Source organism: Dipodomys spectabilis, unplaced genomic scaffold (assembly GCF_019054845.1).
Source record: "Dipodomys spectabilis isolate Male_0828 unplaced genomic scaffold, ASM1905484v1 ptg000157l, whole genome shotgun sequence".
Taxonomy (NCBI): domain Eukaryota; kingdom Metazoa; phylum Chordata; class Mammalia; order Rodentia; family Heteromyidae; genus Dipodomys; species Dipodomys spectabilis.
Genome location: NW_024870834.1, coordinates 4,722,678 through 4,750,510, shown reverse-complemented (window position 1 = coordinate 4,750,510; position 27,833 = coordinate 4,722,678). Strand labels below are relative to the sequence as shown.

The 27,833-nt window shown below is 47.5% G+C and overlaps 1 protein-coding gene across 1 annotated transcript; it reads right to left on the bottom strand.

Moving 5' to 3' along the window:
- Positions 1-9,293: 9,293 nt before the first annotated feature.
- LOC122118789 (alpha-1-antitrypsin-like) lies at positions 9,294-22,771 on the bottom strand. The gene is made up of 5 exons (XM_042692739.1): positions 22,685-22,771; positions 12,360-12,994; positions 11,704-11,956; positions 10,304-10,451; positions 9,294-9,520 (listed from the first exon to the last, which is right to left on the bottom strand). Exons 2-5 carry the CDS (start codon positions 12,988-12,990, stop codon positions 9,329-9,331), a joined length of 1,224 nt encoding a protein of 407 aa, XP_042548673.1. The 5' UTR covers positions 12,991-12,994; positions 22,685-22,771; the 3' UTR covers positions 9,294-9,328.
- Positions 22,772-27,833: the final 5,062 nt, after the last annotated feature.

The window sequence follows — 27,833 nt, the reverse complement described above, 5'->3', positions numbered from 1 at the left end:
CCAGGCTTTGTGACATTGGGGGATCAGGTGGAGTAGCATATGACCCCAAAGCTTGGCTACATTCCTAGACTGCAGGTAACTACAGGGCTTATGGTGAGATCAAAACTCAGTAAAAAGGTTTTAAAAAGAAGGAAGGAAGGAAAGAAAGAAAGAAAGAGAAAGAAAGGAAGAAAAAAGAGAAAGAGAGAGAAAGAAAGACAGAAAGACAGAAAGAAAGAGAGAGAAAGAAAGAAAGAAGGAAGGAAAGAAAGAAAGAAGGAAGGAAGGAAGGAAGGAAGGAACGAAGGAAGGAAGGAAGGAAAGACAATAAAAGAAAGAAAACAAACTCAGTTGCTTTGTTTGTGAGCTGGAAGAGAAGACTGGAGCAAGGAGGGCAGGCAGTTCGGCAGCTTCCACCACACCTAGTACTGCCCTTCCCCTTTTCCCACTGAGGAAAGGGGAGCAGGTCCTGGTGGGGAAACAGAGGGAAAGCTGAGCTGTGATGACCAGAAGCCCCCATTACATTGTGTTTCCCTGCTCCTCCTCCCAATCTCTGGTGGTCCCTTAGGGCTCCCCTTGGCCAGGACCTGGCCTCTCACCTAGACCTCCTTGCCCCACCTATTCCCAGAAAAGCAACCTGAATTCTGATTGCTTCCTGGCACCCTCTTGGCCAATCTGTGTACACAGCTCCACAAAGAGGACTTGGCACATCTCCTGGGTGGCTGAGTGCCAGAGGGGGCATAGAAGATCAGCCTGCAGGAAGACCTTGTGCCTCTCCACACCGCCCCTGCCACATTTCTACATGCCAGGGTCTCTTTACTTCCTTTACTTCATATTGCTTGATCTTAACTTAGGTATACATATGGTAGAAGTCCAAATCCTAAAAGTGTTGTCCAATGCGTTTCTACACTGGTGTACATTAGTACACCCGCACGCTGAGCAAGGTCGGGAACAATCCTCTGTCCAAGGCCCTATGTCCATAACCCGAGGCTACTCTGCAAACAGTGGCTGTGTCACTTATTAAACACAAACAAGTTGGGTGGCTAGCATGTGCTTTTTATGTCTGGCTACTTCATCCTGCATGGTGTTATTGTGGCTCACGTAATGATCGTATGCCTCAGAATTCTCTCTGCTTTTGCTGAGGCCTGATCTATGGGTGGGATCCCACATCCAGTTCTCTATTGATGGGCAGCTGGGTTGGGTCTCATTTAGACTGTTCTGACTGAAGCTTCCAAGAGTATTTGTGCATTTTAGTGTGCAAGTCTTTGCATACATGAATGCATTTTTTTTCTCTTGGGTGAAATGCTAGTTATAGGGTGAAGTATGCTTCTTTGGAAAAGGAGTGGCTCTCTTCTGGGCCTTCCCTCTCCTGCTTTCCTGACTACAGTGGAGACAAATTCAGACAGATGTTGGACACCTCTTGGATCTGCCATACTGAGACCCTGGGACCAGAAGTGGGTCTTTTCCCTGTGGACTGGAGGTGGGGACCCCGACTCCCTATTCCTGGGGCCATGATGAGGATTGAGCAAGTTTCTAATTATGAAACACTAACTTGACAAATATCACATCCCTCTCCTTTTGCCTTTCAAACTTATTTTAAAGATAGGCAGGTAGTAATTAAATCATAGTGAAATGGCTGGGCAAGAATAAACAGAATTCTCCAGAAATCAGTGACTTCCATTTTCCTGGTTGAACATCCTTGCAGGGCCTAGCATTCAGCCATTGTAGTTTACACTGAAATTCTTTATCTGTCCAAGCCTGGTTTGCTTGCTGCTTCACACCAGTTCCAGAGAGCATTCCCTAATAGCCTATTTGTGTAAAGTCTCAGAGTGGGGTTTTCAAGAACCCAAATTACAGCTATAAGTTCCTGAATAGTTCAGTGCTGCCGTTCTTTTATGTGTAAAAGAAAGGTGCTGATTGCAAATGTGTTAAAGGTTATGGTATGGTTCCATGGGTTGGTACGTGCAAAGTGTGTGCAAAGTTAGCACACTTAGGAGACAGGTATTCAGACAAAACAAAAATATTCATATCCCCATTTTGCCATAGGGCAACTGAGGCTTAGTTTAAATAATTCACTTAAGTCACTCAGAGAGTAGTCGAGATTGGATTTAACATCTAGACAACAGACAGACAGACAGATTTCTGCTGTTTCTAATTGATAGACCTAGTGACACAAATTAACATTAGAATGAAAAGTTGGAGGACAATGGGAGGGCATAGAGGGGCTTTCTTGGGCTGATGAGTATGTGACAGTCAGTTTTCCAGAAATAATGGCAAAACGGTCCCCATACACACCCTACCTGTGGTAACAGCTTCTGTGGCACTCAGACTAATGAACTATAAAGATCACAGTTAGAGCTATGTCCCAAATCATTGCTCAGCTCTGCAAGTCACAAGGCAGACACTGAAAAGTTGAAGCAATATGATTCCCAGAATTCTTAGTGGTTCTGAGTTATTTCCAACTACTTCCCAAATTATTAGAAGTGGAGGAAAAGCCATTGGAATTCTCATTCTTCTTATAATTTTCATGACCCACAGGCAGAGTTTTTTTTTAACCTTTCTCTTTTTTAAATTCCAGGATATTGGAAACAATCATTTCCTCTATGAAGGACCCTCCCGAGCCTCCTCTATGGAGAATATTGGAACATAAAATATGAGATGAAGTGGATAGAATGCCATGCTGTGGGACTGGCAACCCTAGGAAACAGTGCAGAGCTCAGTGGTAGAGGCATCTTAGCATGCATGGAGTCCTGGGCTTGATTCACACAGAAGTCTCTGCCTGGTCTCTCAGGGACCCTGATGATTGCCAAACTGTCCCTAAGGTGACTGTACCAGTTTGCACCCCACTGGAAATGGTGGCTTCACTCATCCTCGCCTTGTTTGCTGTTACCAGTGTTCTGATGTCCATTCTCATAAGTATCTGTTACTCTTTCTGTTTATGTGGTGCTGAGGAATCAAACCCAAGCTTGGTGCATGCTAGGCAAGCACTCTACCACTAAGCCACCTTCCCAGCCCCTATCTGTTACTATTTGTTGTTATTAAACGTTAACACGAGCAGATTTTGTAGGGTGGATCGAGAAGCTGCCCTCCTTTACACGGCCCTGTCCTTAAAGCACACCCTTCATGACTGAACCAGCCTGAGGAACTCAGCTCCTGGACCCACCAGGACCACTAAGTTGGTGCTGAACCAGCGAACTGGTTCTTCTCTCTGCTTCCAGGGTTGTGGGACACTGAGTGGATTACCTTCACCAAGATCCACACCTCATTTTTTTGTGTGTGCTGTCTTAGGGCTTGAACTCAGGGCCTGGGCACTGTCCCTGTGTGTTTTTGTTCAAGGGTAGTGCTCTACTTCTTAAGCCACAAATCCACTTCCCAATTTTTGGTGGCTTTCCTGTCTGGCTGGCTTCAAACCATGGTCCTCAGATCCCAGCCACCTGAGTAGCTAGGGTTACAGGTGTGAGCCATCAGCATTCAGCTCATATGCAATTCTATCATTCCCAGTTCCAGAACCCTTTAGGCCTGCAGGGTCCCTGAACCCCAGTAGGTACCCCAACACTTGTTCCCTCAGACCTTGGGGAGAACAGTGAGGTGCCAGGACCTGGCACTCAGGAATGGCAATGTGTCGTGTGATCTCGGCGCAGCCTTCTCCAGGCAAACCCACCACTGCCTCAGTTACCTTTTGCTGCATGACACCTTCCTTCCACATTAGTGGTTCCAAACAAGAGACAGCCAGCTGCGCAGTTCTGGGCCAGGCCTCGCTGGGCCCACCCTACCTCTGGGATCAGCTGGGGCCTCTCCCACAGTGTGGCAAGAGGTTGCATGCCCACCTGGACACTGGGACAACTGAGCCACGTGTCTAATTCCCCAAGAAGCTCCTTAGGGTTTGTTCATGTCATAGACACAAGGGTCTAGCTCACAACTTCCTTCTGAATACTCCTCCCTCTGCCATGATGCTGGCTGGCCTATTCTGCAGCATCATGTAACTGTCTTCCTTCTAATCCATCGAAAAAAAGTATGCCTCTCTGGGCTCCAGATAGAGTAAGTAAAACCACAGAATAACCCTGATAGTTTAAATATTAAGTAAATGGCAACATGTTTGTATACTTCTAGTATAAAATAAAATCGCATGTGTGTGTGTGTGTGTGTGTGTCTCCTAGGACTTGAACTCAGGGACTGGGAGCTGATTCTGAGCTTCTTTGGCTCAAAGCTAGCACTCTACCACTTCATCCACAGCTTTTTCTGAGTAGTTTATTGGAAATAAGAGTCTCACAGACCTTTATGCCTGAGCTGGCTTCGAACTGTGATCCTTGGATCTCAGCCTCCTGAGTAGTAGCTAGGGTTACAGATGCTTTGTGTTATATCTGACTATTTTAAGCCTTTTTAAAACTCAGTCTACAGGGAGAGGGATAGGTCAATGCCGCTCTGTACCCAGCAGAGGGCGCCTGACTCTGGGGAAGGCCGACATCTTTTCCTCTCAAGGCTTCTCTCCAGGTAAAAGGTGTGTGGTAAAAGGTAGGTGAGGATTCCTGTTATCTGGATTTGAATGGCTGTGAGGAGCATGCCTCCTCTTCGATATGAGGCTGGGAAGGCAGATGGCAGAATCTGAGTTTCAATGTTGTTTCGTTAATAACTCTGTAACGGGCATGTGGAAGCCAAGGCACTTCCCAGACCCGGCCACCCTGGTGTTATTTCATCATTTGTAGACAGTCACACTACTGGCCCACAGCTGTGCTAGCAACACAGATTTGGGAACTTTACAGACTCAGAGGGTTAAAATGTCAGTGCAAGTCTCTGCCCCATCTCTGGGTGACGTGCAGTTGGCTAATTGCTTCCTGACATCATTAGTAGGTCTGTCTGTCTAGATCCCTGGGGAGAGCTTTCTTTCTCACCTGGACCACAGCTCCTGCAGTGTGGGTGTGGGGTAACCATAATCTCTTTCTGTTTTCTCCCACATCTCCCTCTCCTTACCTCCCCTCATCTCCCACCTGCCACTGGCTTTTGTGTGGGATCACATCTTGGTGTTAAGACCCAATGTTTGCGTTTGGACTTTAGAGCAATAGGATTCTTGGGTCCCTGGTTTATGTTAAGGTGCCACGCCACCTCCTGCGGAGTCTGCGTGAGAGACACTTTAGACAAAGAGCTTCAAGGAAGCATGCCTGCAGGAAGGAGGTGTTGGTTCAAGGCTTCCCATACACTTGGCTGCACCTTTATAGCCTCTACCTTTATTCTTACTATAATCTTGGCTGTACATTCGATGCCTTTATTCTCGTTATGGCTATTTTTCTATTGATCCGCAAACAGAGCATGTTGTATCTTTCCAGTCCAATAGAGACGGCTTCTCTAAATAATAAAGACTGGGACCAAAGATTAAATGTGGGCAATGCCCCAATCAATCTGTCATCTGATGTGATGCTGCCTCCAAAAACTCCTACAACTTCACAAGCAGTTTTGCGGCTCACGCATAGTAAATATAGAAACTTAAAATTTCCAGATATGTCACAACAGACAAAATCAATGAATTAAACTAAGTTAGAAGGAGTTATCCCAGTAGTTCAGAGAGTTCTAAAAAAAAGGGACCTCTGATTATAAAAAAAAAAAAAGATTCCCCCAACAGTTATGATTAAGTTTAGTCCAACTTACGTTATAGGGAATAGATGGTGGTTTCACACAAAATATAAAGTTAGTGACATCATATTTCCTGAACCAACTGATGAACTATTTCCTTATACAGGAGCTTATAAAGATAAAAGTAGTTGGATAAATGTAAAAGAAAAAAAAAGAGTATTTTGAAACTCATTAGATTTTGTACAAAGATTAGGTAGATCTAGATTATTATGGTGTTTATTATTTAAACAACAATAAGATAGTTTAAAACAACAATTAGAAATTTATGTGTATAAATATTGGGATTAAAATAATAGGAAATGAAGAATGCCTGACTTAACCTAAAAGTGGTTTTTAGGATGGTTTCAAAGGGACTTGAAAATATATGAAAAAATAAAAAGAGTACAATATAAGTACAGCCCTGCCTTAGGTTTAATTATTAAACATAAAAAGGCTGGATAGATGACGCATTCTATTAAACAATATGCTAGACTTGTTTCGCACCACTTAGCTCAAACAATTGGTGGGATAGTCATCAATTTTCATGTAATTCATCAATGCTTTGCCTTTTTAAAAAATTGATTACGTGCTTAAATAAACAAAAAATCTATGTCACAAAAAATCTATGTATAAAAATGTTAATTCTCCTCAATAAAAATGCACTCAGATGCAAATCATTTGAGTCTGTGTCTGTTTGTCACTTCGCCGACTCCTTGCCCACCTATCCCGAGATCCCTGTCTCGTTGGTCCCAGTGCTCCGGCCGAGCTGGTCTGTCGCAGCAAGGACCCCTACTCAAGTGCACAGGGTTTCGTGAAGGATCTTGGTTCAAAGTCACAGCCAACAATCACCAACCTTGCTCATCCATGTTCTTTTAGCACACAGTTCTTATGCGTACTGCCATTGGAGAACTGCTAGAGAGATTGGAGTCTGAACTGGAGTAGAGCATGTCTGCTTCCAGATTCCTGTTCTATTAGAATCTGAAGAACATCCTGGTTTTGAACACTCAGTGAATAAAATCATCTCCTCTCCATGCTCAAAGATCCAGCATACAGCTAGCAACCCTTTGCTCCCGGGGTCATTTTCACAGGGGAGATTTCAGGTGCATGTGAGGTGTCAGATGCGTGCATATGGGACATGACTAAGTTGGCACCCGTGCCCTGACTCATTACAGATGCCTGTGTGGGGGTGCTGAACTTCTGTTTTCTGAAGGGGGCTCCATCTCCACAGAACACAGCCCAAATGCACCCACCAGCCACATTCTGTCCTACGTTTATCACCCTTCTGGCCTCACACTTCCCTTGGTTTTGGAGTGGCTCAGCTCTGATGCTCTGATGCTCTTTTCTCGTTTGCCTTAGCTGCCCTAGGACTGCACTCGTCTGACCCAGCACAGTGATCCAGTTCTCAACGTCTTGGTGATGACACCATAGAAGAGTGCATTCGCTCATTTGTCCTCAGGTCCCTGGTGTCTTTACAGTGTCCCTTACTCAAAGGACACTCAGCAGATATCTGCAAGAGGGGGCTGGGTCATGAGTGTTTCCTCGTCTCATCTAGTGCCAGGGGTGAGGTGGTGCTGGGGCGAATGGCTAGAAGCGGCTCTGGGGAGCGCCCTCCTCCTCAGCGCAGATCCTCCGTGCTCACAGACCCAATGCCAGCTTTATTAGAATCGGAACACTATGCTCTGGCCTGCAAGGGTCCCGCCACACAGGTGGGGGCTGGCTTTTCTGTTCAGTTGGGTAGAAAAGACACCCCTGGCCCTCATCACAGTCACCCTGCAGCCGGGTTGACCACTTTCCCCAGAAAGAGTAGACTCTGGGTGGTCACCTCCCAAAGGAGCAGCAAGAAAGGCCTGCTGAAGTGGGCATGTGGTGTCCAGGTCACATTCAGAGGCGAGGGCTGGGAGAGGAGGCCGGAGGCGGCCCCTGCCTCCGTTCCTTTCTCATTCATGTCAATCACCGCCTTGTGGGACACAGAGAAGAGGAGACAGAGAGGGCTGCTGTGAAGCCAGGGTTTCCATGGCAAAGGTTACATCTGCAGTACACTGGGGAGATGGAGTAGGACCACATCTGGGCCCGCAGTCCTACCTGCCTCCAGAGCAACCCCAGCCCTTACCTCATTCTCCCTTCTGCCTCTCCGTTTCTCTTCCTTCCCTACCCCAGTGGGTTTGCCTCATGACAATGAGTGCCCTTTGTCAGGAAGACAGTTGAACCTGACCAGGCTGGGACTCCTGAGTCCTCTCAGGCTGCAAAGCCAGCAGCACCTGCAGGAGCACTGCCCATGTCCCGGTGTGTCTTTGCATTGCAATGAGCTGCATTTAATCTCACTGTGCCTCAGTGCTGTTGTCTTCAAAATGACTAGTTATAAATGAGCTTGGTGAAATGAGCAGTGCTTCTAAATGAGCTTGGTGAAATCAGGCCTTCTGCTGGCCTCCAGGGCAGGAGCTGTTTGTTTTTTGTTTGTTTGTTTTTAACTGCACTTGAATACAACTATCTGGGAATGAAGTATTCTGAGGCTTTGAAAGAGTTTGAAAGGTGGAGCCTGGACATTCCCTTTTATTTCTAAAAGGCTCTATGGAAAGACAACTATAGCAGTTAAAGTTCTTTAAAAAGCTGACCTATTTTTTCCTTGTTGTTCACCCCTTCGCCTATACACACACACAGCAGGCAAGTATGCACTTACAACCACACCTATACATTCACAGACACGGACACAGACACGGACACGGACACACACACACACACACACACACACACACACACACACACACACACACAATGGCCTTGGTTGGGCACTCCACCCTCAGTTGTTTGTTCCCAGATAGAAGACAGAATGAAGTCCCTAGCAAACAGTCCAATGGCAATGAACAATTCTATCCTGAAATAAGAACAATAACCCAACCTTTGCTGCCTTCCTTCCTGTAAAAGACTGAATAATAATTCAATTATTCCCATCCCCTGATTCTCTTCTTGTTAGAGGCTTATCAGTCCTCAGCCATTTCCATGGCCGATGTGCCCCCATTGGTAACTGTCTGGCAAGTGGGACTTGAGTTAGCTGGTAGTATGACAGTGGCCATGATAGAGGCCATAGGGGAGAAGAGGTGAGAGCCTCAGTAGCTGAGTGTCACCAGTTGGATCACAAGGACAGAGCTGAGTGAAGGCTCTGCCCACCTCCCTGGGCTATGCTTAACAGATGTGGAGTCCAGGCCAGGACTGAGCTGACAAGGGGAGGAGAGGGAATAGGGTCTTCTCCAATTCAGGGGCAGGAGAGACAGCCGCTGATGCCAGGGCTGGACAGGAGCATGGACACCAAGGCTGGGCTGGAGGCTCTGGGAACAGAGGGTGGCATTGGGTGGCACAGCCATCTCTGTGGGAGTGGCTGTGGGGAGGGAGTGGGTGTGGGGAGCACTCCCACAGGGACTTGGGACGTGGTGGATCCTGGGCCTAACGCTGGTGTCTGAGCCAGAGGACCCCAGAATTCCCAGATTAAATGCAGTTCTAGGGTTAGATGGATTCAGGGCCATGGACTGAGGTCTCTGACATGGTCCTGTGCCAGTCCTGCCTGCCCAGCCCAGGGACTCGTGAATGTGAAGGACAGTGAGGGACTGGGGACCTGGAGTCCACACAAGCTCTCGGGTGCAAAGGACGACACAGAGACCACATCGTGACAGATGCAAAGGTTATGCTGAATGAGGCCTGGATCAGCTTGGCCTGTGTTTAATGCCATCAAGGAAGGACCTGCTTAGAGAGGTCACAGCAGTGGAGGGTATGAAAATTTGCCCAGGAAGAGAGGAATCTTAGTCTTTTTATCATAGATTGTAATTAAGAATGGCAGGGAATTATTCACCTCAGGGGGAAGAGACGAGGGAATGGCTTCTGAGAAGGTGGCCGCTGCGGCCTCGATTCCTTTCTCGTCCAGGGTCAGCACAGCCTTGTGCACAGCCTGCAGGAGAGATGTGCAGATGGCTTCTGACCTGTGCTCTCAAGCTCTGCACACCACCCAGCCCAGACCCACGCTGCCGACAGCTCCAGGGACGGCCTCCCTAGCGCGTCTCAGCAGGAAAGTCCTGCTGCCCACCCACCCTCACCACTGGCCGCACAGGCCTCTGTCTGTCCAACCCTAGCTTCACCTGGCTGCTCCCTTCGTCTCTCCCACCCGGAGCTCAGAGTGGAGACGCCCTGCACTCCATGTCTCCTGCACGTGGCTCCCCCTCATTGAATGCTGGGAGCTCGTTGGACAGGTCTGAAGGTGACCTTCACAGGACCCTGTTCCCACCGTGTGCAGACGTGATGCACTCATGTCCTTCGGTATTTTCTCTTTTATGAACAAAAAAAAGGCTTTGGGAGGAGCTGATGTTTCTAATTTAGATTTGGTAGTGAAACAGCCCTTCTAGATGGTGCCTGTGGAAAACTCTAGAACATTCTCTGAGGTCAATAATTCTAAACTGAGTGGAGAAATGAGCCCCAGGACTCCTGGGCTCTGGATGAAGAAGAGAGTGAGGGTCTGAGAGACACCTCTGAGCAGTTTCCCACCACATGAGCCAAATGGGAGGCCGCCTTTCCCACCATGTCTCCTGCACCCGCCCTCTCACGAGCCCTCAGAGCTCAGCCTGGACCTTAGTGGTGATGTGGCCCCTTCCTCAGCCCTGTGCCCCAGCTATGAACCCCAAGATCCACTTAACACCCATAAGCCACCTGGGAAAATGCCCTCATCGGGTGACCTCACCTTGGAGGGCTTCAGTGGGGCATCCTTGGTGACCTTGGAAAGGTCAGCACCATTGCTGAAGACCGTGGAGATGCCCAGCGCGCTCAGGACCGGCTCCAGGTCATAGGTTCCAGAGATGGACAGTTTGGGCAAGCGCATTTGTTCAATTCTGCCATGAGGGAAAGATCACAAAGGAGGATTTCAGCATCTCTCCCAATGTGCCAGGAATGCCATGGGAGGCTGGCTTCTTTTCCGGCTTTTCTACCCACAGTGCCCATGCTCCATCCACAGCAGGATAGAAGCTCCTTAGTGTGTTACAATCTTGTTTCTTCTATGCCCAGTGCCAGTGGAGTCCTCATGTCTTAGAGTCAGGGCCATCCTGACCTGTGTCCTCTGCCAGGGACATTCCTGAACTTCATATCCTGGGGACCTGTGCACAAACAGCGGAGTGCTGTCCACCTCTCATCTAGGAGAGAAAATGATCCCCAATGCTGAAGGCTGGGCCTCTGTTAGTTACTGGCCCTCAGACCCTACAACGGGTTCTGAGGCAGTGGTGACCCCTCTGCTCAAGGTCGGCCTTGCCTTGTGTCTGCTGTGCTTCTGTGTCTCACAGCGTTCACCACTCTTCCGTGCAGCAGGCCCTGTTCACTGCTGATGCACCAGTGTGTGCTGACCCGAGGGCCAGGCTCTAGGGTGATGGACACCTAGGAGTGGATAAACCACTGGTCTGGGGTCAGAGCCGTGGAGCCTCCTGCCTGAGTGTCCAGCACTGTCTCCTGCTGGCCTTCCATGTTCTGGGCCTTTGCAGCCAGACATTCCCATGGCCATCCCGGACTCTCTGCCTTAGTCCACTGTCCACTGTGCCAGAGTTCAACCCATCACAGACCTTGGTGCTGTGGCCTGTTCTGCTATGCTGCCCCTGCACTGGACAGTGGGTCTGGGGAAGGTCTGTCCTCTGGGGAGGACGTCTCTGAACAGAGCACAGGCTTCTCACTCTTGTTTTTTTTTTTTTTTTCTTCAGTCATGTGGCCTGAACTCTGGGCCTGGGCACTATCCCTCAGCTCTTCAGCTCAAGGCAAGTGCTCTACCATTTGAGCCACAGTGCTACTCTGGCTTTTTCTGCTTATGTGGTGCTGAGAAATCGAACCCAAAGCCTTGTGCATGCAAGGCAAGCGCTCTACCACTGAGCCACCTTCCCAGCCCTGGGCTTCCCACTCTTGGCACTGTCTCTTCCCAGGTCCCTGCTGCTTCTCCCTGAACTGAGCACTGGCTTTGTCTTTCAGCACAAGGTCACACCCTTAGCTAGGGCCAAGGGCTGGCAATACCTCCCTTGTCCTGTCCTGAGAGTTCAACCATCCCTGACATGGCTAAGAGGTCTGTGCTCTTGTAGGCTGGGGGCTGGTCCCTGACTGAGGTGTCACCTTCCGTTGGTGCTCTTCAGACACTTGTCAATACTGTCCACGAGGAGCATGGCCATGAGTCGTTGCACGTTGTTTCCTGTCATCATGATGATGACGGTGGCAGTATCACCCAGGGAGTCCGTCAGCATCACCCAGGTGGACAGCGTGTTGCAATAATGCATTTGCATTACGCCATACAGGAACTGTGTCTTCAGTTTAACCTGGGGATTCGCCTTGACTCTGACATCCGTCGCATTGAATTTCTCCCATTTGCCTGGATTGGATGGGAACACAGGTGGCTGGGCTTAGATTAAGGGAGGGCAGGAGATCCAGGAGACCCTGGTGTCTGTGTTGAGACTTGGAGCTCAGCTGCGTCAAGCACAGGAGACCTGGGCTTAGCCATCCTGACCACCCTGGGGACTGAGTTACTACAAGAGGAGACATGGAATTTCTGTGTCACATGGGAGGGTGCCCTCCTGGCTGATCAGGGGACACCTGCATTTGCATATATGATTATTAAGAGGAGCATTACAAAGAGAGTTTGGATTACCAGTCATATTTTGGCACCTGCTCACTGAGCCTCTTCTCCTCTGTGAATCGGCCTCCCAATTAACCCTTTGGGGGCACTGACTGGTATGTTTCCATGGGAACCAGCTGGGCTGGCTGTGCAGCCTTACCTTTAAAGAGAATGTAATTCGCCAGGGCAAGCACAGTGTCTTTGTCCAGGTCTTTCACCAGATCCACAATTTTCCCCTGGGTTCCCTTCTCCATGTATTGGTTGATCTGCTTCTTGGCTTCTTCGGGGTCAGTGAAGTCAATGGTGAAGGCCTCTGACTGGTACAGGTTCTTCACATCCATTGAAAATGGCTCCAGGAGCTTCAGGCTCTCGTTGATGAATAGGCTGCTGCCCGTGGTCAGCTCGAGCTGGTTGCTGGGCCTGTTGAGGGTGTGGAGGAGGCTCTGGAAGCCTGCGTGGACATCTGCCTCTGGCATCTCTGTGATGTTGAAGCCCAGGCCCCTCAGGATCTCAGAGTGGGTGGCATCCTTGGTGCCCAGGGAGAGCATGGCCAAGGCCGCGGCGATGTTCACAGGAGAGAAGAAGAAATCTGTTATGTTGGGTTGCTCGAACAGATTCCAGTACAGGCAGAAGGCAAACATGTCCAACTTCAAGGCAATCCTGTGAAAGGCTGGGTGTTCCTGGTCCTGCTGGGAAGCAGCAGTCTCCTGAACATCTTCAGTCAGGCAGCCGGGGAACAAGCAGCACAGGCTGGCCAGCAGCAGGAAGCCCCAGGAGAAAGAGGACGGCATTGTCCTGCAGGACAGAGAAAAGAACTCAGCCCCAAGGAAGGGCCACAATCACCCCATCGGCTCCTTGACACCATCCAAGAGCACCTCGGTGCATCAGACATTGGATGGAGCCTGCCTGGGTCTCATTATCACCACTGAGCAAAGATGAGGCAAGCTATAGACAATGTGCAGTAGTGCTACCTGCCCCACTCTGTTTCCCTATCACACTGGAGTTCTCCATGCTTGTCACAGCCTTGTGGGGAACCTGACACTGTCCTGTGCTTAAACAGGAGGAAGCTGATCCAGGACCAGTCCTGGAAACTCCCTGGTCCTCCTTCTGCCTCTGTGTCCAGGGGGCCAGCTGGGAGCACTCAGCCAGATCTTCACAGGAGGGCTGCTATGGTTGGTGTCAGGGGCTGGTATGGGTGAACACCCACCAGCAGGGGCAGTCAGGAGAAGGAAGTGTGTCTCATAACTGGGATGAGGCATTCAGGAGTGGCATGGCCTGTGGCTGAGCCTTTGAGAGCAAACTCTGCCTTGGGAAGGTCACAGTCAAGGTCACAACCAGGAGCACAGTCAGCTTTGTCCCACAAACTCCCTCTGCTTCAGATACAAACACGTCCTGAATCACAGACTGCACCCACATATATATGACTTGCGCTCTCTCTCTTTCTCTGTCTCTATCCCTCCCCCCGACAAACATATACACACCTATACACACACATACCCTTTTTTTCTTGGTTGGTGTGGGGCTTGAACCCTGGGCCTGGGTGCTGTCCCTAAGCTCTTTAGCTCAAGGCTAGTGCTCTACCACTTGAGCCACAACACCACTTCCAGTTTTCTGGTGGTTAATTGGAGATAAGAATCTCAAGGAGTTTCCTGCCCAGGCTAGCTTTGAACTGAGATCCTCAGATCTCAACTTCCTGAGTAGCTAGGATTATACGCATGAGCCACCAGTGCCCGGCTCATACACTTTTATTTTTTGGTACCAGTCCTGGTACTTGAACACAGGGTCTGGGCACTGTCCCTTAGCATTTTCTTCTTCCTTCCTTCCCCTTCCTTCTTCCCTCCTTTCCTTCCTTCCTTCCTTCCATCCTTCCTTCTTTCTTTCTTTCTTTCTTTCTTTCTTTTTTCCTTTCATCCTTTCTTCCTTTCTTTCTTTTTGCTGTGCACTGATGCACTAACCACTTGATCCACAGCTCCATCTCCAGAATTTTTTGGTGGTTAAGTCTAGATAAAATTGTCGAATTTTCTGGAATGGAATAGCCTTGGAGTGGGATCCTCAGGTCTTCAGTTTGCAGGCATGAGTTGCCACTACCTGGCTATAATCTGCTCTCTTTACAATGGGGAAACAGAGGTAAGAGGGACAGAGAATTGCCTGTAGCCCACCATTTACTATTTTCACACAACTAAAATCCCCATCTTGGTCTTAATATTAAATACTTCTATGGGTCCCTAGTATTAGGACGGTGATAACCTACAGGGAAAATGTTGATAAAAAGTGAGAGTTCAGTTTTGTCTATATGGTAAAAGTTTCTTTACAGGAAGACTATGAAGCAAAGCACAGAGCTGTTTCCTTCCTAGCACTTTCCTACTCTCCCTCCTTCCCCTCCACCTCCTCATTCCTTCTCCTCCTCCTCCTCCTCCTCGTCCTCCTTGTCCTCCTCCTCCTCCTCCTCCTCCTCCTCCTCCTCCTCCTCCTCCTCCTCCTCCTTTTCCTCCTTCTTTTGCTGGCTTTCAAGTCTCTAATAATCCCAAAAGAGTTGACCACATATTGTGTAATACATTTTTATATTTCTCTTAAACTAGCCAGCTGAGATGGTGCTAAATTTAGTTCTGTATTTCCCCACCTCTCTTTAATTTCTGTTACTGCCCATCTGTACTTTGGTGTGGCTCTGTGGAAAGTTCCTCCCTCCACAGGGCTCACTAACCACAGAGAGCTGGTCTTGTTACAGAATGAGCACAAGACCCCTTGAGTGATCCTGGCTTCTAACCTGGACCGGGCCACTACGGTCCACCAGGCTCTGAGCTAGTCATCCCTGTTCTCAGTGGTATGGCTTGGGCCCAGAGAGGCCTAAATGACCAGGGCCTTGTGGACAAAGTTGGGTATCTCAGCTTGCTGGAGTGGAATGTTTTGAGGATATGAGATGTGGTGCCCCCTGCTGGGGCTGCTGGGCTGAAAGGAGGCATGGCTGGCCTGGGGGGGAAGTGGAGAAACTACTGATGGACAGCCTGAGCGGTCGGGCTGCCAGAGAATGGGAAACTCCATGGGAGAAGCGCCAGCTGATTTATTCCAGAGCCCTGTGGCCTTTTGGCTGCTCCACCTGGGGTGACTACACCCGTGCCCACCTTCCCAGGGTCTGGTCCCGTCCTATCTGCTGTCCTCTATTTTCAGTGAAGGGTCTGAGGCCCAGAGAGGGATGGGATCTGGCCAAGACCACCCAGAGGACCAGGGACAAAGCTGGACAAAGCCTTGACTTTCTTGCCCTTGACCACAGACTGAAATATGGATACTGGGTCTAAGTGGGGCTATCTTAGCATCTTGGTCAATGATGGGGACTTCCCAAAAACTATTAGAGGTGAAATTCACTTCCCCACCCTCACCCCCAGATGACAGGCACCTGAATTCTTAGAAGCAGATGGGGAGGGACTTGCACAATAGGTTCCAGACCCATGAGACCTGAACCATGAACTAGAGAGACTTCTGGAAGTCTTTAGCTACCTGTCTGCCCCCTACCCAAGACCCTATTTAGGCCCTTTGATCCCTGCCACCATTGTGCCATGCCTTGTCTACTGACTCTCCTCAGGTCACCAGAGTGTCCCTCTTCAACTCTCCATTAAAATTCATTTGGTCTATTGAGACTGTTTTCTGCTCTTTCTTTTCTCTGGTATGCTCAGGGCTCAGTATCCTAACAGTATTAAGTGCATCTGAGGCTGTAAGTTTTTTGGGGGACATAAGTTGGCTTGTAGTCACCAGCTTTCTAATAAAGACTTCCAAAATGTGACTTCTCTGTATCTCATGTTCAAATTCCTCTATAACATTTGGAGGCACCAGAGAGGTCCTAGCACCAAAGGCAGACACTTGGGTTCCTTTAACCACCAGTGGACAGCCTCAGTGGTAGGGCTGCCAGAGAATGGGAAATTTTGTAGAAGTGCCACCAGAGATATTCCAGGGCCCTGCAGCCCTTCCTCCACCCAACAGCAGGTGACATGCCTGAGACCTCTGGAGGTAAGTCTGTGTTTCTCTTTTTCTCTGCTTCTGTTTCTGGAGATCCATCTTCCTGCACTGTTGTGGAAGGGGATGAGATGTGATAACTACCCTCCCAACAGGCCCTCAAGGCTTGAGACCTCAGTAGAGCGTTTTGGTTTAGTTGTGCTGAGTTAACTCATGGTGAGATAACTTGTCTGGTCTTCCTGAATTTGGTTTTTGGGGATTGTTTCTTGTTAGGTGGTCCAGAGAAGGACATCCATCTGGTCTCTGGAAGACATCTGGTGTCATTTTGTCTGTTTGTCCATCTATGTTCTGTGCAGTCTCTCTTTCTATGGTGGCACTAGCTTTTCTTTGTCTCACTCTGCTCTTATAGTGCCTGCACCAACTGTACTTGGTTCTGTCTCTAGAAAAATGGTTCTTCCCATAGTAAGCACACTGCTTCCCAATGTATCCCCCCAGGGATTTGGGGAAATGCTAGTGTAAATTGATATGTAAAATGCTTTAGTCTAAAAATGGGTGAAAAATAGAATGAAGGTTCAGTTTCATGCAACCCCAACTCTTCCATCAAGCTTACTCCTCCACCCATCTATGAAGTATTCAAGGCCAATTTGTATGCTAATGTGACATGCTAGCACAGTTACCTAAACATCCAGGTCTTGGTTATCAGTAAGAGTAAGAGATTCTGTTTGTTTGTTGGCAAAGTATTTGTTTTTAAGTTTTTGTTTATCTAACACTGACCATATGGTTCTATATTGCTAACAGCAAAAAATATCTTGTCACTAGAATTCCAGAAAACATACAGTCAATATTCATTTTTTAAAACCTAAGTGCTCTTTAAGACCTTTATGCACAAGTGTGTGTGTGTGTGTGTGTGTGTGTGTGTGTGTGTGTGTGTAAATATGTTCAAGATAATCTGGTATTTTAATACAAAAAACTATCAACATGAGGTAAGAAAAAGTAGTCTTTTCAGTTTTGTATGGTGATTTCGTTTTTAGTATTGATATTTTCTAAAATCATTTTTTTTACTTCATTTTAAACTAGTATCTGTGTTGCTTGTGACCAGCAGCCAAGTTAGGGAGAAAATGGGGAGTCTTAAACTCAAACTGCAAAGAAGGTCATCAGATATAGGTGTTAACAAATGTTTTAAAGGATTGTTACATTGCATTAAAAGGAACTTTAGTTAAAAGGTTTTAAAAGTTATTAAAAATGTAAATTAAAGCAGGGCTAGGAAGTTGGCTCAGTGATAGAATGTTTGCCTCACCTGCATGAGGCCCTGGGTTCGATTCCTCAGCATCACATAAGCAGAAAAAAGGCGAAGTGGCACTGTGGTTTAAGTGGTAAGGTGCTAGCTTTGAGCTATAGAGCTGAGGGACAGCATCCAGGCCCAGAGTACTGACAAAAAAAAAGTAACTTACAGCAAAGGAGTATAAAAAAAAGAAGTTAGGAATGAAAGAAAAGCTTTGGAAAGGCTGATGCAGGTGGCTCATGTCTGTAATCCTAGCTACTGAGGAGACTGAGATCTGAGGATCAGGGTTCAAAGCCAGCCTGGGCAGGAAAGTCCATGAGACTCTGACCTCCAATAAACCACCATAAAATTGGAAGTGGTATTGTAGCTCAAATGGCATAGTTCTAGCCTTGAGCTGAAGAGCTGAGGGACATGCCCAGGTCTAGAACTCAAGCCCCACAACCAACCAAAAAAATTTTTTTAATAAAAAAGGAAAGGCTTTGGAAAGGGAATTGAGAAAAAAAATTTTCCTTTGGGTAAAAAGAATTTGGGAAGAAGTATCTTAAATATTTGCTTCAAAGGGGAGAAAGGAAAACATTAAAACAACAAAGGATCACCTTAATAACAACTATTTCAATATTAATATTCTAAAGTGCTATATTCAGTGAAAAATTAACTTGATTGTTTACTCAGTGGCTGTTTCAAAACTCTCATCATGACTACTACTTAGCTTTGCCTTTACAGATTTGATCTTTTGTAGCAATTACAGTCAGGCCCATAGAAGGACGGAAACTCTTACAAGTTGGTCAGATTCAACTTTGATTCTTAATAAGTTCCAGGTAGGCCCTACTTTAAAACTATTTCTATTGGTCTCCTTTTTGTTCCAATTGGAAACAAAAGGGGCTATTGGTACATATTATCATTTGACTTGTCAGTTACCCTCATCCAGTGTAGGATTCAACTGGGACATGTCAACCTCGCAGCAAGCAAAAATGCTAACTGGGACATTATCCTAGCAAGAAGTCAGCCACCGGACAAGCTTGTCCTGACAGCTAGGGATCTTGGCAATGAGGGATCATGCAGAGGCAGTTGGGAAAAAAAAACTGCTCAGATAAGAGGTGAGGGTGCCAGATCCTGAATGGAGTCACTTTGTGCTTGTCCTTTCAAAAGTAAAGCCAGGAGGTCATCAGAAAAAAGTACATAAGCATGTTTATCTAATGCCCATATGGGGCCATAACTTACACCCTTACCTATTAGTCAGTTGTTATAGTGGGTAGTAAAATGCTAGGGTTGTCAAATGGGAGATAGTTCAAAGTTAACAAAAAGCCCATCCCCCAGTATCTGCTAAAGGCACTAAAAGGCAGTACATTTTGGTCTGGCACCAGCCACATGAATCCATCTGGTCGAGGAAAGAAGGTAAGGCTGGAGTGTTAGTAGGTCAGGACCCTCTTCTGGATACCTGGGCAGTTGGGCCTGATAGACTTCACACACTCATGTAATGAGGTCTTAGTAAACGTCTATACAGATTCCAATATGCTTTCTTGGTATTACATATCCATGCAGACAAAAGAAGAGGTTCTTTGGCTAATGAGAACTTCCCAAGAAAACATGGATCTGAGTTTGTGTCCCTGTTAAAATGCTGGCTGGAAACCTTCACTGGTAACAGTTATGTATCAGGAGGATCAAAGATCAAGTCCCCCAGTCAGACAGGAAAAATGCTTCTGCAAACTGGAGATCTAAACAGGTTGCACTAACAAACCTGCTGTAGAAAAATGGCTTTTATGTTCCTTCAGGTCAACTTTTACCTAGATAGAAGGAACCCTGTGCAGTTCTTCTCAGTACTCCTACAACTATAACTCATTTTTGTGATGGGTGCTAACTTTAACAAAGCCTGCAAATCTGCCAGACAACCTAGGTGGAATGGGTTTGTTTTCCTACTGGTGTGATCACCTGGCCTCTGTCTTCATTCCATCTGCTGGCCTGGAGGAGGTTATATGGCATATGAACTCCTTAAGCAAATACATAACAATGGATGTATTTGGTTACAGACTCAAGCTTCGATGTCTGCTGGAACTTCAAGTGTTATCATCACCTTGCTACATTATTCAGGGCATCAAAAAGGGGATTCTGTAGTAGTTAAAGAAAATCACATGATTTTTGCTTCTGCAACTGCCTAAGAAGCAGCCTTAAATCAAGTGAGGCCCTAAATATTTTATTGACTGTTCCTGACCCCAATCTGCCACCTAAGTCAGCATGCTCAGAGGAAGCAATCCAGGGGACATTGGGCAATAGATTTCACTGAAGTCAGGCCCCTACTGTAGGATAACTTAATAATGCTTTCTTATTTAAGTTTCTGCAGAACTTACAGACAACTCAGCAAGAGGTGTACAAACAGGTCTGGGAGACACTGCCACTGCCACAGCCCAGCTCAGATCAAACCCATCTCCAACCTGGAGATTCCATCTGGGTTAAGATGTTTGTTAAAGAGGGCCTCACTCCAACCTGGAAGGGACCGTACACCATCATCATGACCATTCCCACCATGGTGAAAGTAGACGGGATTCTTGCCTGGCTATACCACAAGCCGCTACATCCTGCTGATACAGGAAGGAAGGTACACACCACATCAGATCTGCTGAAACTAAGACTTATGCATTGTACTGACTCTTCACCTTTTCTATCAACTACTTCCCTGGAGCCTACTTTGTGTGACACATTCTGTGATGCATAGGTTTGTAAACCTTAGCCAGTCTGACCTGGGAAAGGATCGCTGGTTATGTTGAAGTTCAAAGCCTCCTGACCAGTATTGGTCATACTGTGCCAAGTCTGACAGCTGGACACTCCTCAGGTTGCAGCTAGGATCAGTCCAGGCAAAAACTCAAAAGGGTGGAGTCTGTGCAGCTTTGGGAGAAATTTGTGGTTTTTATTCTGATGCAATAGGTCTAATACAGAAGAGTCTCTCTATGGTGAAACACGGAAACAAGCAAGCAAAGGTGGGCAAATTCCCAGAAATGGTTTCAAAAATAGTTTGATGGGTCCCCATGGCTAACAACACTGACATCTACAGACATGGGTCTGTAATTCTACTTCTCTTGGACATAACCATAGGTCCATGTCTTCTCAATTGTTTTGTAAACTTTGTTCAAAATTGCGTTACTTGGTTAAGCTCATGGTCCTAAGGGCCCCCAAACAGCCCTCTTGCTGAAGAATCAATGATTTGGTTCCCTATTATAAAACTAGTGGAGAATCAGATATACATACTGGGTCTAAGTGGTGCCATCTTGGCATCTTGGTGGATGATGGGGACTTTCTAAAAACTCTAGAGGTGAAATTCAGTTCCCATCCCCACCCCCAGGTGACAGGTGCCCGAATTCCTCGAAGCACATTGGGTCGGGACTTGATAACAGGTTCCCGCACCTGCCAGACCTGGACCATGAACTCGAGACTGATCTCTCGAGCGCCCTGTGCCCCTGCCCTCTGACCATGACCCTATTTAGGCCTCTTGGCCCCTGCTGCCATTGCGCCATACCTTGTGTCTCCTGACTCTCCTCAGGGCACGATGGCATCCCTCTTCGACTCTCTATTAGAGTTGATGTGGTCTGTGGAGATTGTTTTCTGCTCACTCTTTACTCTAGTACACTCAGGGTTCGGTATCCTAACAGAATTAAGTATACTGGATGCTGCAAGTTTTAGGGGGACATGAGTCTGCCTGCCATTACCAGCTTTCTAGTAAAGACTCTGGATTCAACCTCTTAAAATGTGACTTCTCTATTATCTTGTGATCATATTCCCATTAACAACTGAGTGGCAGGATTGGGCCTTTGTGCTGAAATCAGGCTACAGCCAGGATCATTTGCATCCCAGGCAGTTCCTTCAAACCTCAGAGTGCTGAGCCCTGCTTTCTCCTTGGTCTTCTGCAGGAGCCCCTGACTCTCCAAGGCCTGAAGCCAGGGAGGCCACTTGCAGAGAAGGCAGCTGTGAAGCCCTGTGTGCTGCCAGAGGCCACCATTTCAGAGAAGACCCTGGAGACACTGCAGTGGGTTTCTGTGCCATGGGGGTTGTTTGTGAGAGGGGAGTGCCTCTTCCTCATCCCACACCATTTCCATCCAGGAGCAAAGGATGAACTACCTACAGCTGTCCTGGGCAGCCAGGAGGCTTGTGGGATAGATTCCAGCACTGAACAAGCGCTGGTGTGGGCCCGCCCTGCCTCTCACTGCTGGCCCCTGGGCAGAGCCTCCCTGAGCCTCACTTCCTGACTCCACTGTGGGAGGAGAACCTCTGAAGGAAGAGCAGCAGCACAAGCAAGACCCTGACCAGGCGGGCACAGACACGTGCGGAGGCCTCTACCCTGTGTGTGAACGCTCACCCGAGACCCAGCCAATTGCTTCCTGGATACCTACACCGTTCCCCATGGCATAAACCAGCTCCTGCTGAGCAGTGGACCACCCCTGAGCCTGAAACATTCCCCACACAAGAACATTTCCTGTCTGCCTCCTGACCCCAGGCTAAGCTCACGTGGAGCACCAGCGCTGCCACCACCCCGAGCACCCTGTGCGCCTCCTTCATCCAGTCCTCCCTCAGCGCTCACCCTGGGACATCCAAGTTCTCATCGTGCAGTCTTCTAGGAGGAAGCACTGAGGCCCAAGCAGGTTCAGTAACTCACGGCAGAGCCAAGTACCTTAGAGCTAGGACTTTATCCTAGAAATTTACTTCTAGAACCTAGCACTCCATCTTCTCTGTACGCTAAGGTGGAATCAGAAGACATGGACAGCAAGGCTTGGGGGTGGCCTGGTTGCACGAAGAATGACAGGGCTGCTGTGGCAAACATGACAGGCCAGGCACCTGGGAGCCATGGAGGCCTGCAGGCAGAGGCCCCATGAGGGTCTTCCTCATGAGATAGGGATGAGCCTGGGCCCCTGGCATCCCCTCTGGCCTTACCCTATCTGTACACAGAGCAACTCTCCTCCCCCCTCCTTCCCCACATCCCAGAAGTGGTGTCAGTAGCAAGAGGCACCTTTAGACCCCAGGCACTGCTGTGGCCCAGTCTTGGCTTCCCCGGCCTGGGGACAGGGCATCTCCTGCCATGCCTATGCCTTACCAGGAGACTGCCCAGGAACTGGGAGGCCTGGGAAGAGGGCAGGACCACAGGGCCTGCATTACCATGACCACCTCGCCTGGCTGCAGCCAGCCCTATCCCCTCTGCCTCCCTGGGGCCCAGGCCTGCTGCCTGCTGGGACCCAGGGGCCCATTGAGCTCTCCCCGAGGGTGGGCATACTTACAGCTCACTGTGCCAGGGGTGTCGGAGACAGAGGCTGAGGAACACAGCCCTGTCCTCGGCTGTATTTAAGCAGGGGATGGAGAGGGGTCTGGGGAGGCTGCTAGTGAATATTAACTCAGGTCATCTCACAAAACTAAGAAGCAAACAGACTAAGGGACTAAGTCCACTGGCTAGCTGCTGAGCCACCTGCCCTCCCACGCTGCTGTCTTCACCTGAGCAGTGCCCGGCCCTGAACCTCAGGGAGTCATGGCACCCTGGTCATTGTCCACAGCTTCCATGGCCAAGGCCTGGCTCTGTGGCCCTGGCTGAGCTCCAAAGGGACTGAGACCCAAAGAAGGAACCTGAGGCTGGGTCCATGCTGGGAAAGAGGAGGGGACAGACCCGGCCCTGGGGGGGTGCTCCTCAGCCTCTGCAGGAAGAGATCAGATCCACACTGAAGACCCCACAACAGCTCAGGCCTGGGAGGAAAAGACAAGGAGGAACAGGCCCACCAGATCAGCCCTACTCAGTGCTCACCCTGAGGGCCTACTGTGTGCTGGCAGTGCAGGGCAAGGCTCTTCCAGGCTCTGTCTAGAATAGCAGGCCAGCCAAGGCTCAAGTCCCTGGTTTCAGCCTTCTGGTCCTGCCCCCAAGTGCAGCGTCCGGGTGCTTCTATTCCCCTGTGTGGAGTGGGGATGCTGAGCCTGGCCGGCAGCTCTCAACACCGACCTGAACAGCTCAGCGGGAGGTGGATGGAGAAGGACTCACTGAGGGGATCCTGGACTGGATGGTAACACTGACCTTTCACACTTTTGCCATGGGACTTTGGAGAACATGGGAGGGAGATGGGGGCACCAGTGTGTAGGGAACTAGGGGCCTTCATGTTAGAAATGAGCCTGAGGCACTTCCTGAAGCTGATGATGTGTGCAAAGTGCCACTCTCACCTGAGACCCAGCTTCCCTACCTCCAACTGTCTTATTCCAGGGAATCTAGCTGATTCTAGACTGTCTGGATGGGACTTGGTGTAGACACCCTGGGGTCAACCAACACCTTATCAGACAGCTGTGAGAAGAGGTAATGGGTTCATTTATGTCTAAGCCTGTTCTTGTACATGCTCCATGATGGCTTCCAGTAAATACCACCTGTTGAGCTCAGTGAGAGTGTTATATGAGAATTTGATCACGCGATAGAGAAGCCACATTTTGAGAGGTTGAATTGGGAATCATTATTACCAAGCTGGAAATGCAAAGTGGTCTCATGTACCCCCAAAACTTGCAGCCCTGAACATAGCTAGCACAAAGCTGATAAAGGCAAAAACCACTTGATTGGAGTGGGGAACTAACAAAAGTGTCATATATATATAAACAAACCAAACTATCTCAGGGAACAATCATGGGCAACATAGGGCAAGCATTCTCTGGGACAAAACTGTCTTGGGGCTAAATATGACACGTCGGCAATTCAAAGAAGGATCTATATAGCTTACCTCTAGAGTTTTGGGAACTGGGTGAAAGTCCTCATCATTTATTAAGACACCAAGAGGGTGGTGAGGACAAGATGGCATTATTTAGACCCGATACCGTATTTCATTCGCTACTAGTTTTATGCACAGGGAATCAAATAATTGATTCTTCAAATCACTGATCTTATGCACAAGGAATCAAATCATTGCTTTGGGGCCCGTAGGACCATGAGCTTAACCAAATAACACAATTTTGAACAAAGTTTACAAAATAATTGAGAAGACATTGATCTATGATTTTATCCAAGAGAAGTAGAATTAAGGGTCCTATGACTGTAGATATCAGAGTTGTTAGCCATGGGGACCAATTAAACAATTTTTGGAACAAGTTCTGGGAATTTTTCCAACCTTTGCTTTCTTGTTTCTATGTTTTGTCTCACATAGAGAGGCTCTCCTGTATTAGACCTGTTGCATCAGCATAAAAACCACAAGTTTCTCCCAAAGTGCACAGAGTCCACCCTTTACAGTTTTTGCCTGGGCAGGAATCCTGTCTACTTTTTCCATGGTGGGAATGGTCATGATAATGGTGTAGGGTCCCTTCCAGGTGGGAGTGAGGCCCTCTTTAACAAATTTCTTAACTCAAATGGAATCCCCAGTTGGAAGGGATGGGCTGGATCTGAGCTGGGCAGTGGCTGGGGCAGTGTCTCTCAGACCAGTTTATGCATTTACCTATGCCTGTAAGTTCTGCAGAAAGGTAAGTAAGGATCAATTATTAAGTTTAGCCGATATTTTAGAGTGAAGCCTGGAGAGTAAGGGAAGGGTTCTTCTAAACATTATTTTGAATGGAGTAAACCCCATCCTATCGATAGTACACCAAGTTTTTAATCACAACCATAGCTGTTTCCTGTTTCATGGGAAATGCTTCTACCCATCCTGAAAAAGTGTTGGTGAAAACTAGGAGATATTTGTAACCTAAGGGGTATGTGTGTGGGGGTGATGCCTTCAGTGAAATCTAGCTCTCAGTGCTCCCCTGGAGTGTGTCCTCAGGTCCTTACTTCTGGGTGGGGTGACTTTTCACTCTGTTTTGTGTTGACCTGAGCACAGCAGAGTACCTGGAGGCTATTAATTCAGGTATCTGTTCTAATTTAGGAACAAAGTAGTGTCCCTTTAGAAGGCTCACAGTCTTAGTTGTTTCCCAGGGAGTTGCTTGTTGCACCTGGTTGCTCAAAATTCTGTCCAGAACTTTGGGTAAGAAAATCCTACTGTCTGGCAAGATCCACCACCCTTCAGCATTTTGTTCTCCGTCCAACTTCTTGGCTAGATGTTGTTCTTCCTCTGAGTACACCTGCTTGGATGGGGTCAGTAGCAGTCCATAAAATATTTAGGAGCCGCACTTGTTTAAAGCAGCTTCTCAGGCAGTAGCAGCAGCTGTGTGATTTCCTTTTACTACTGCAGAATCCCCTTTCTGATGCCCTGGCGCTGACTTTTGGTAACCAGATTTCCTCCAGTAACACTAGGATTTCCTGGGAAGACGTAGAAGGCTTGGGCCTGTAACCATCTCTCATAAGTGAGGTCTCCACACTCCAGGGAATCTGTACTTGTCATCACTTTGTTCCCATGACTATCTTTTCTAAACTATCTACCCTGCCTCATTTTTCCCCCCAAAAATGACTTCGGTCCCTCTGTCTAGCCAGAGACCTGAAGTCTTGTGCTCTCTAACCAAGGGGTGTCATGAGAAATTCAGTTGTCAGATTTCCAAGATCAGCTGTCATTAGGAGCATTGAAACCATATGAATTGAAACCATATGAAAAGTTAGGGAGGGTAACAAACCACAGAAACAATATAAGGAACAACAAATCAGTATCTCCCATTATATTAATACCAAAAAGAAAAATAGCAAATTTTCATCCAGTGGTTCCAGAAAAACATAGGTAAAGAGCTCATTAAAGCTAAGACCAAAGTGCTATATAACATTTAACTTTTTACAACTGCGCAGATTTCTTCATGGGCCAAAGGAAGGATGTTTAAAGGGGTCCTATTTTGCAGGACAGCTTGTCTTATCATTTTTACCTCTGGATTTAACAAAGAGAACTCTTTGGAAATATCCTTCAAGCCAGCAGATGGAATGGAGGCAGAGGAACGTAATCATACCAGTGGGAAAACAGACTTAGATTACCTATGTTTTAATTTTGGCAGATTTGCAGGCTTTGTTAAAGTTGGCACCCATCACAAAAATGAGTTATAGTTGTAGGAGTACTGAGAAGAATTGCACAGGGTTCCTTCTATCTAGGTAAAAGTTGATCTGAAGGAACGTAAAAGCCATCTTTCTACAGCAGGTTTGTTAGTGCAACCTGTTTAGATCTCCAGTTTGCAGAAGCATTTTTCCTGTCTGACTGGGGGACTTGATCTTTGACCCTCATGATACATAATTGTTACCAGTGAAGGTTTCCAGCCAGCATTTTAACAGGGACACAAACTCAGATCCATGTTTTCTTGGGAAGTTCTCATTAGCCAACAAACCTCCTTTTTTGTCTGCATGGATATGTAATACCAAGAAAGCATATTGGAATCTGTATAGACGTTTACTAAGACCTCATTACATGAGTGCGTGAGGTCTATTAGGCCCAACTGCCCAGGTATCCAGAAGAGGGTCCTGACCTACTAACACTCCAGCCTTACCTTCTTTCCTCGACCAGATGGATTCATGTGGCTGGTACCAGACCAAAAATGTACTGCCTATTAGTGCCTTTAGCAGATACTGGGGGATGGGCTTTTTGTTAACTTTGAACTATCTCCCATTTGACAACCCTAGCATTTTACTACCCACTATTACAACTAATAGGTAAGGGTGTAAGTTATGGCCCCATTACAAAGTAGACAGGTATGGGCATTAGATAGTCATGCTTATGAGCTATTTTCGAATGACCTCCTGGCTTTACTTTTGAAAGGACAAGCACAAAGTGACTCCATTCAGGATCTGACACCCTCACCTCTCCTCTGAGCAGTTTTTTCCAACTATCCCTGGATGATCCCTTGTTGCCAATATCCTTCATTGCTTACACAAGCTTTGTTCTGGTGGCTGTCTTGTTCTTGCTGGAATAATATCCTAGGTAGCATTTTTGCTTGCTGCTAGGTTGACATGTCCCAATTGGCTGAATCCCACATTTGAGAGAGGTGACTAACAGGTTGGCTGAGAGTCCGTGCCAATAACCCCTTTCTATTTCCAATTCAAGCAAGAAGGGTGTCAGTAGAAATAGTTTTAAGCAGAGCTTACCTGGAACTTATTAAGAATTGAAGTTAAATGTGACAAACTTGTAAAAGCTGTCTGTTCCTCTAATGGCCTGATTATAATTGCTACAGGAGCTCTGTATCCAAGGAGGCTTACATGACTGGGAAACAGACATATTAGACAGCAAAAAAATAGCATTGGGGTTAAAAAGTATTCATTTGAAGGACCTTGACATAAACAAATTCTTAAGAGAACTTTGGTTTAGTTACTAGTTTTATGTCATTAAAAAATCTGACAAATGCCAGGCCCCCATGCCTTATGCCTATAATATTAGCTACTTAGGAGGCTGAGATCTATGGATCATGGTTCAGAGCCAGCCCAGGCAGAAAACTCCATGAGGCTCTTGTCTCCAATAAACTACTCAAAAAAGCTGGAAGTGGCGCTGTGGCTGAAGTGGCAGAACATTTACCTTGAGCAAA

What these genes read in the sequence shown, in the direction of transcription:
- LOC122118789 (XM_042692739.1), bottom strand. Translation starts at nt 12,990, where the DNA reads ATGCCGTCCTCTTTCTCCTGGGGCTTCCTGCTGCTGGCCAGCCTGTGC. An exon ending in GAATTACATTCTCTTTAAAG is followed by an intron (nt 11,957 to 12,359) that starts GTAAGGCTGCAC and finishes CATCCAATCCAG; the next exon opens with GCAAATGGGAGAAATTCAAT. An exon ending in CCCCACTGAAGCCCTCCAAG is followed by an intron (nt 9,521 to 10,303) that starts GTGAGGTCACCC and finishes TCTCTCCTGCAG; the next exon opens with GCTGTGCACAAGGCTGTGCT.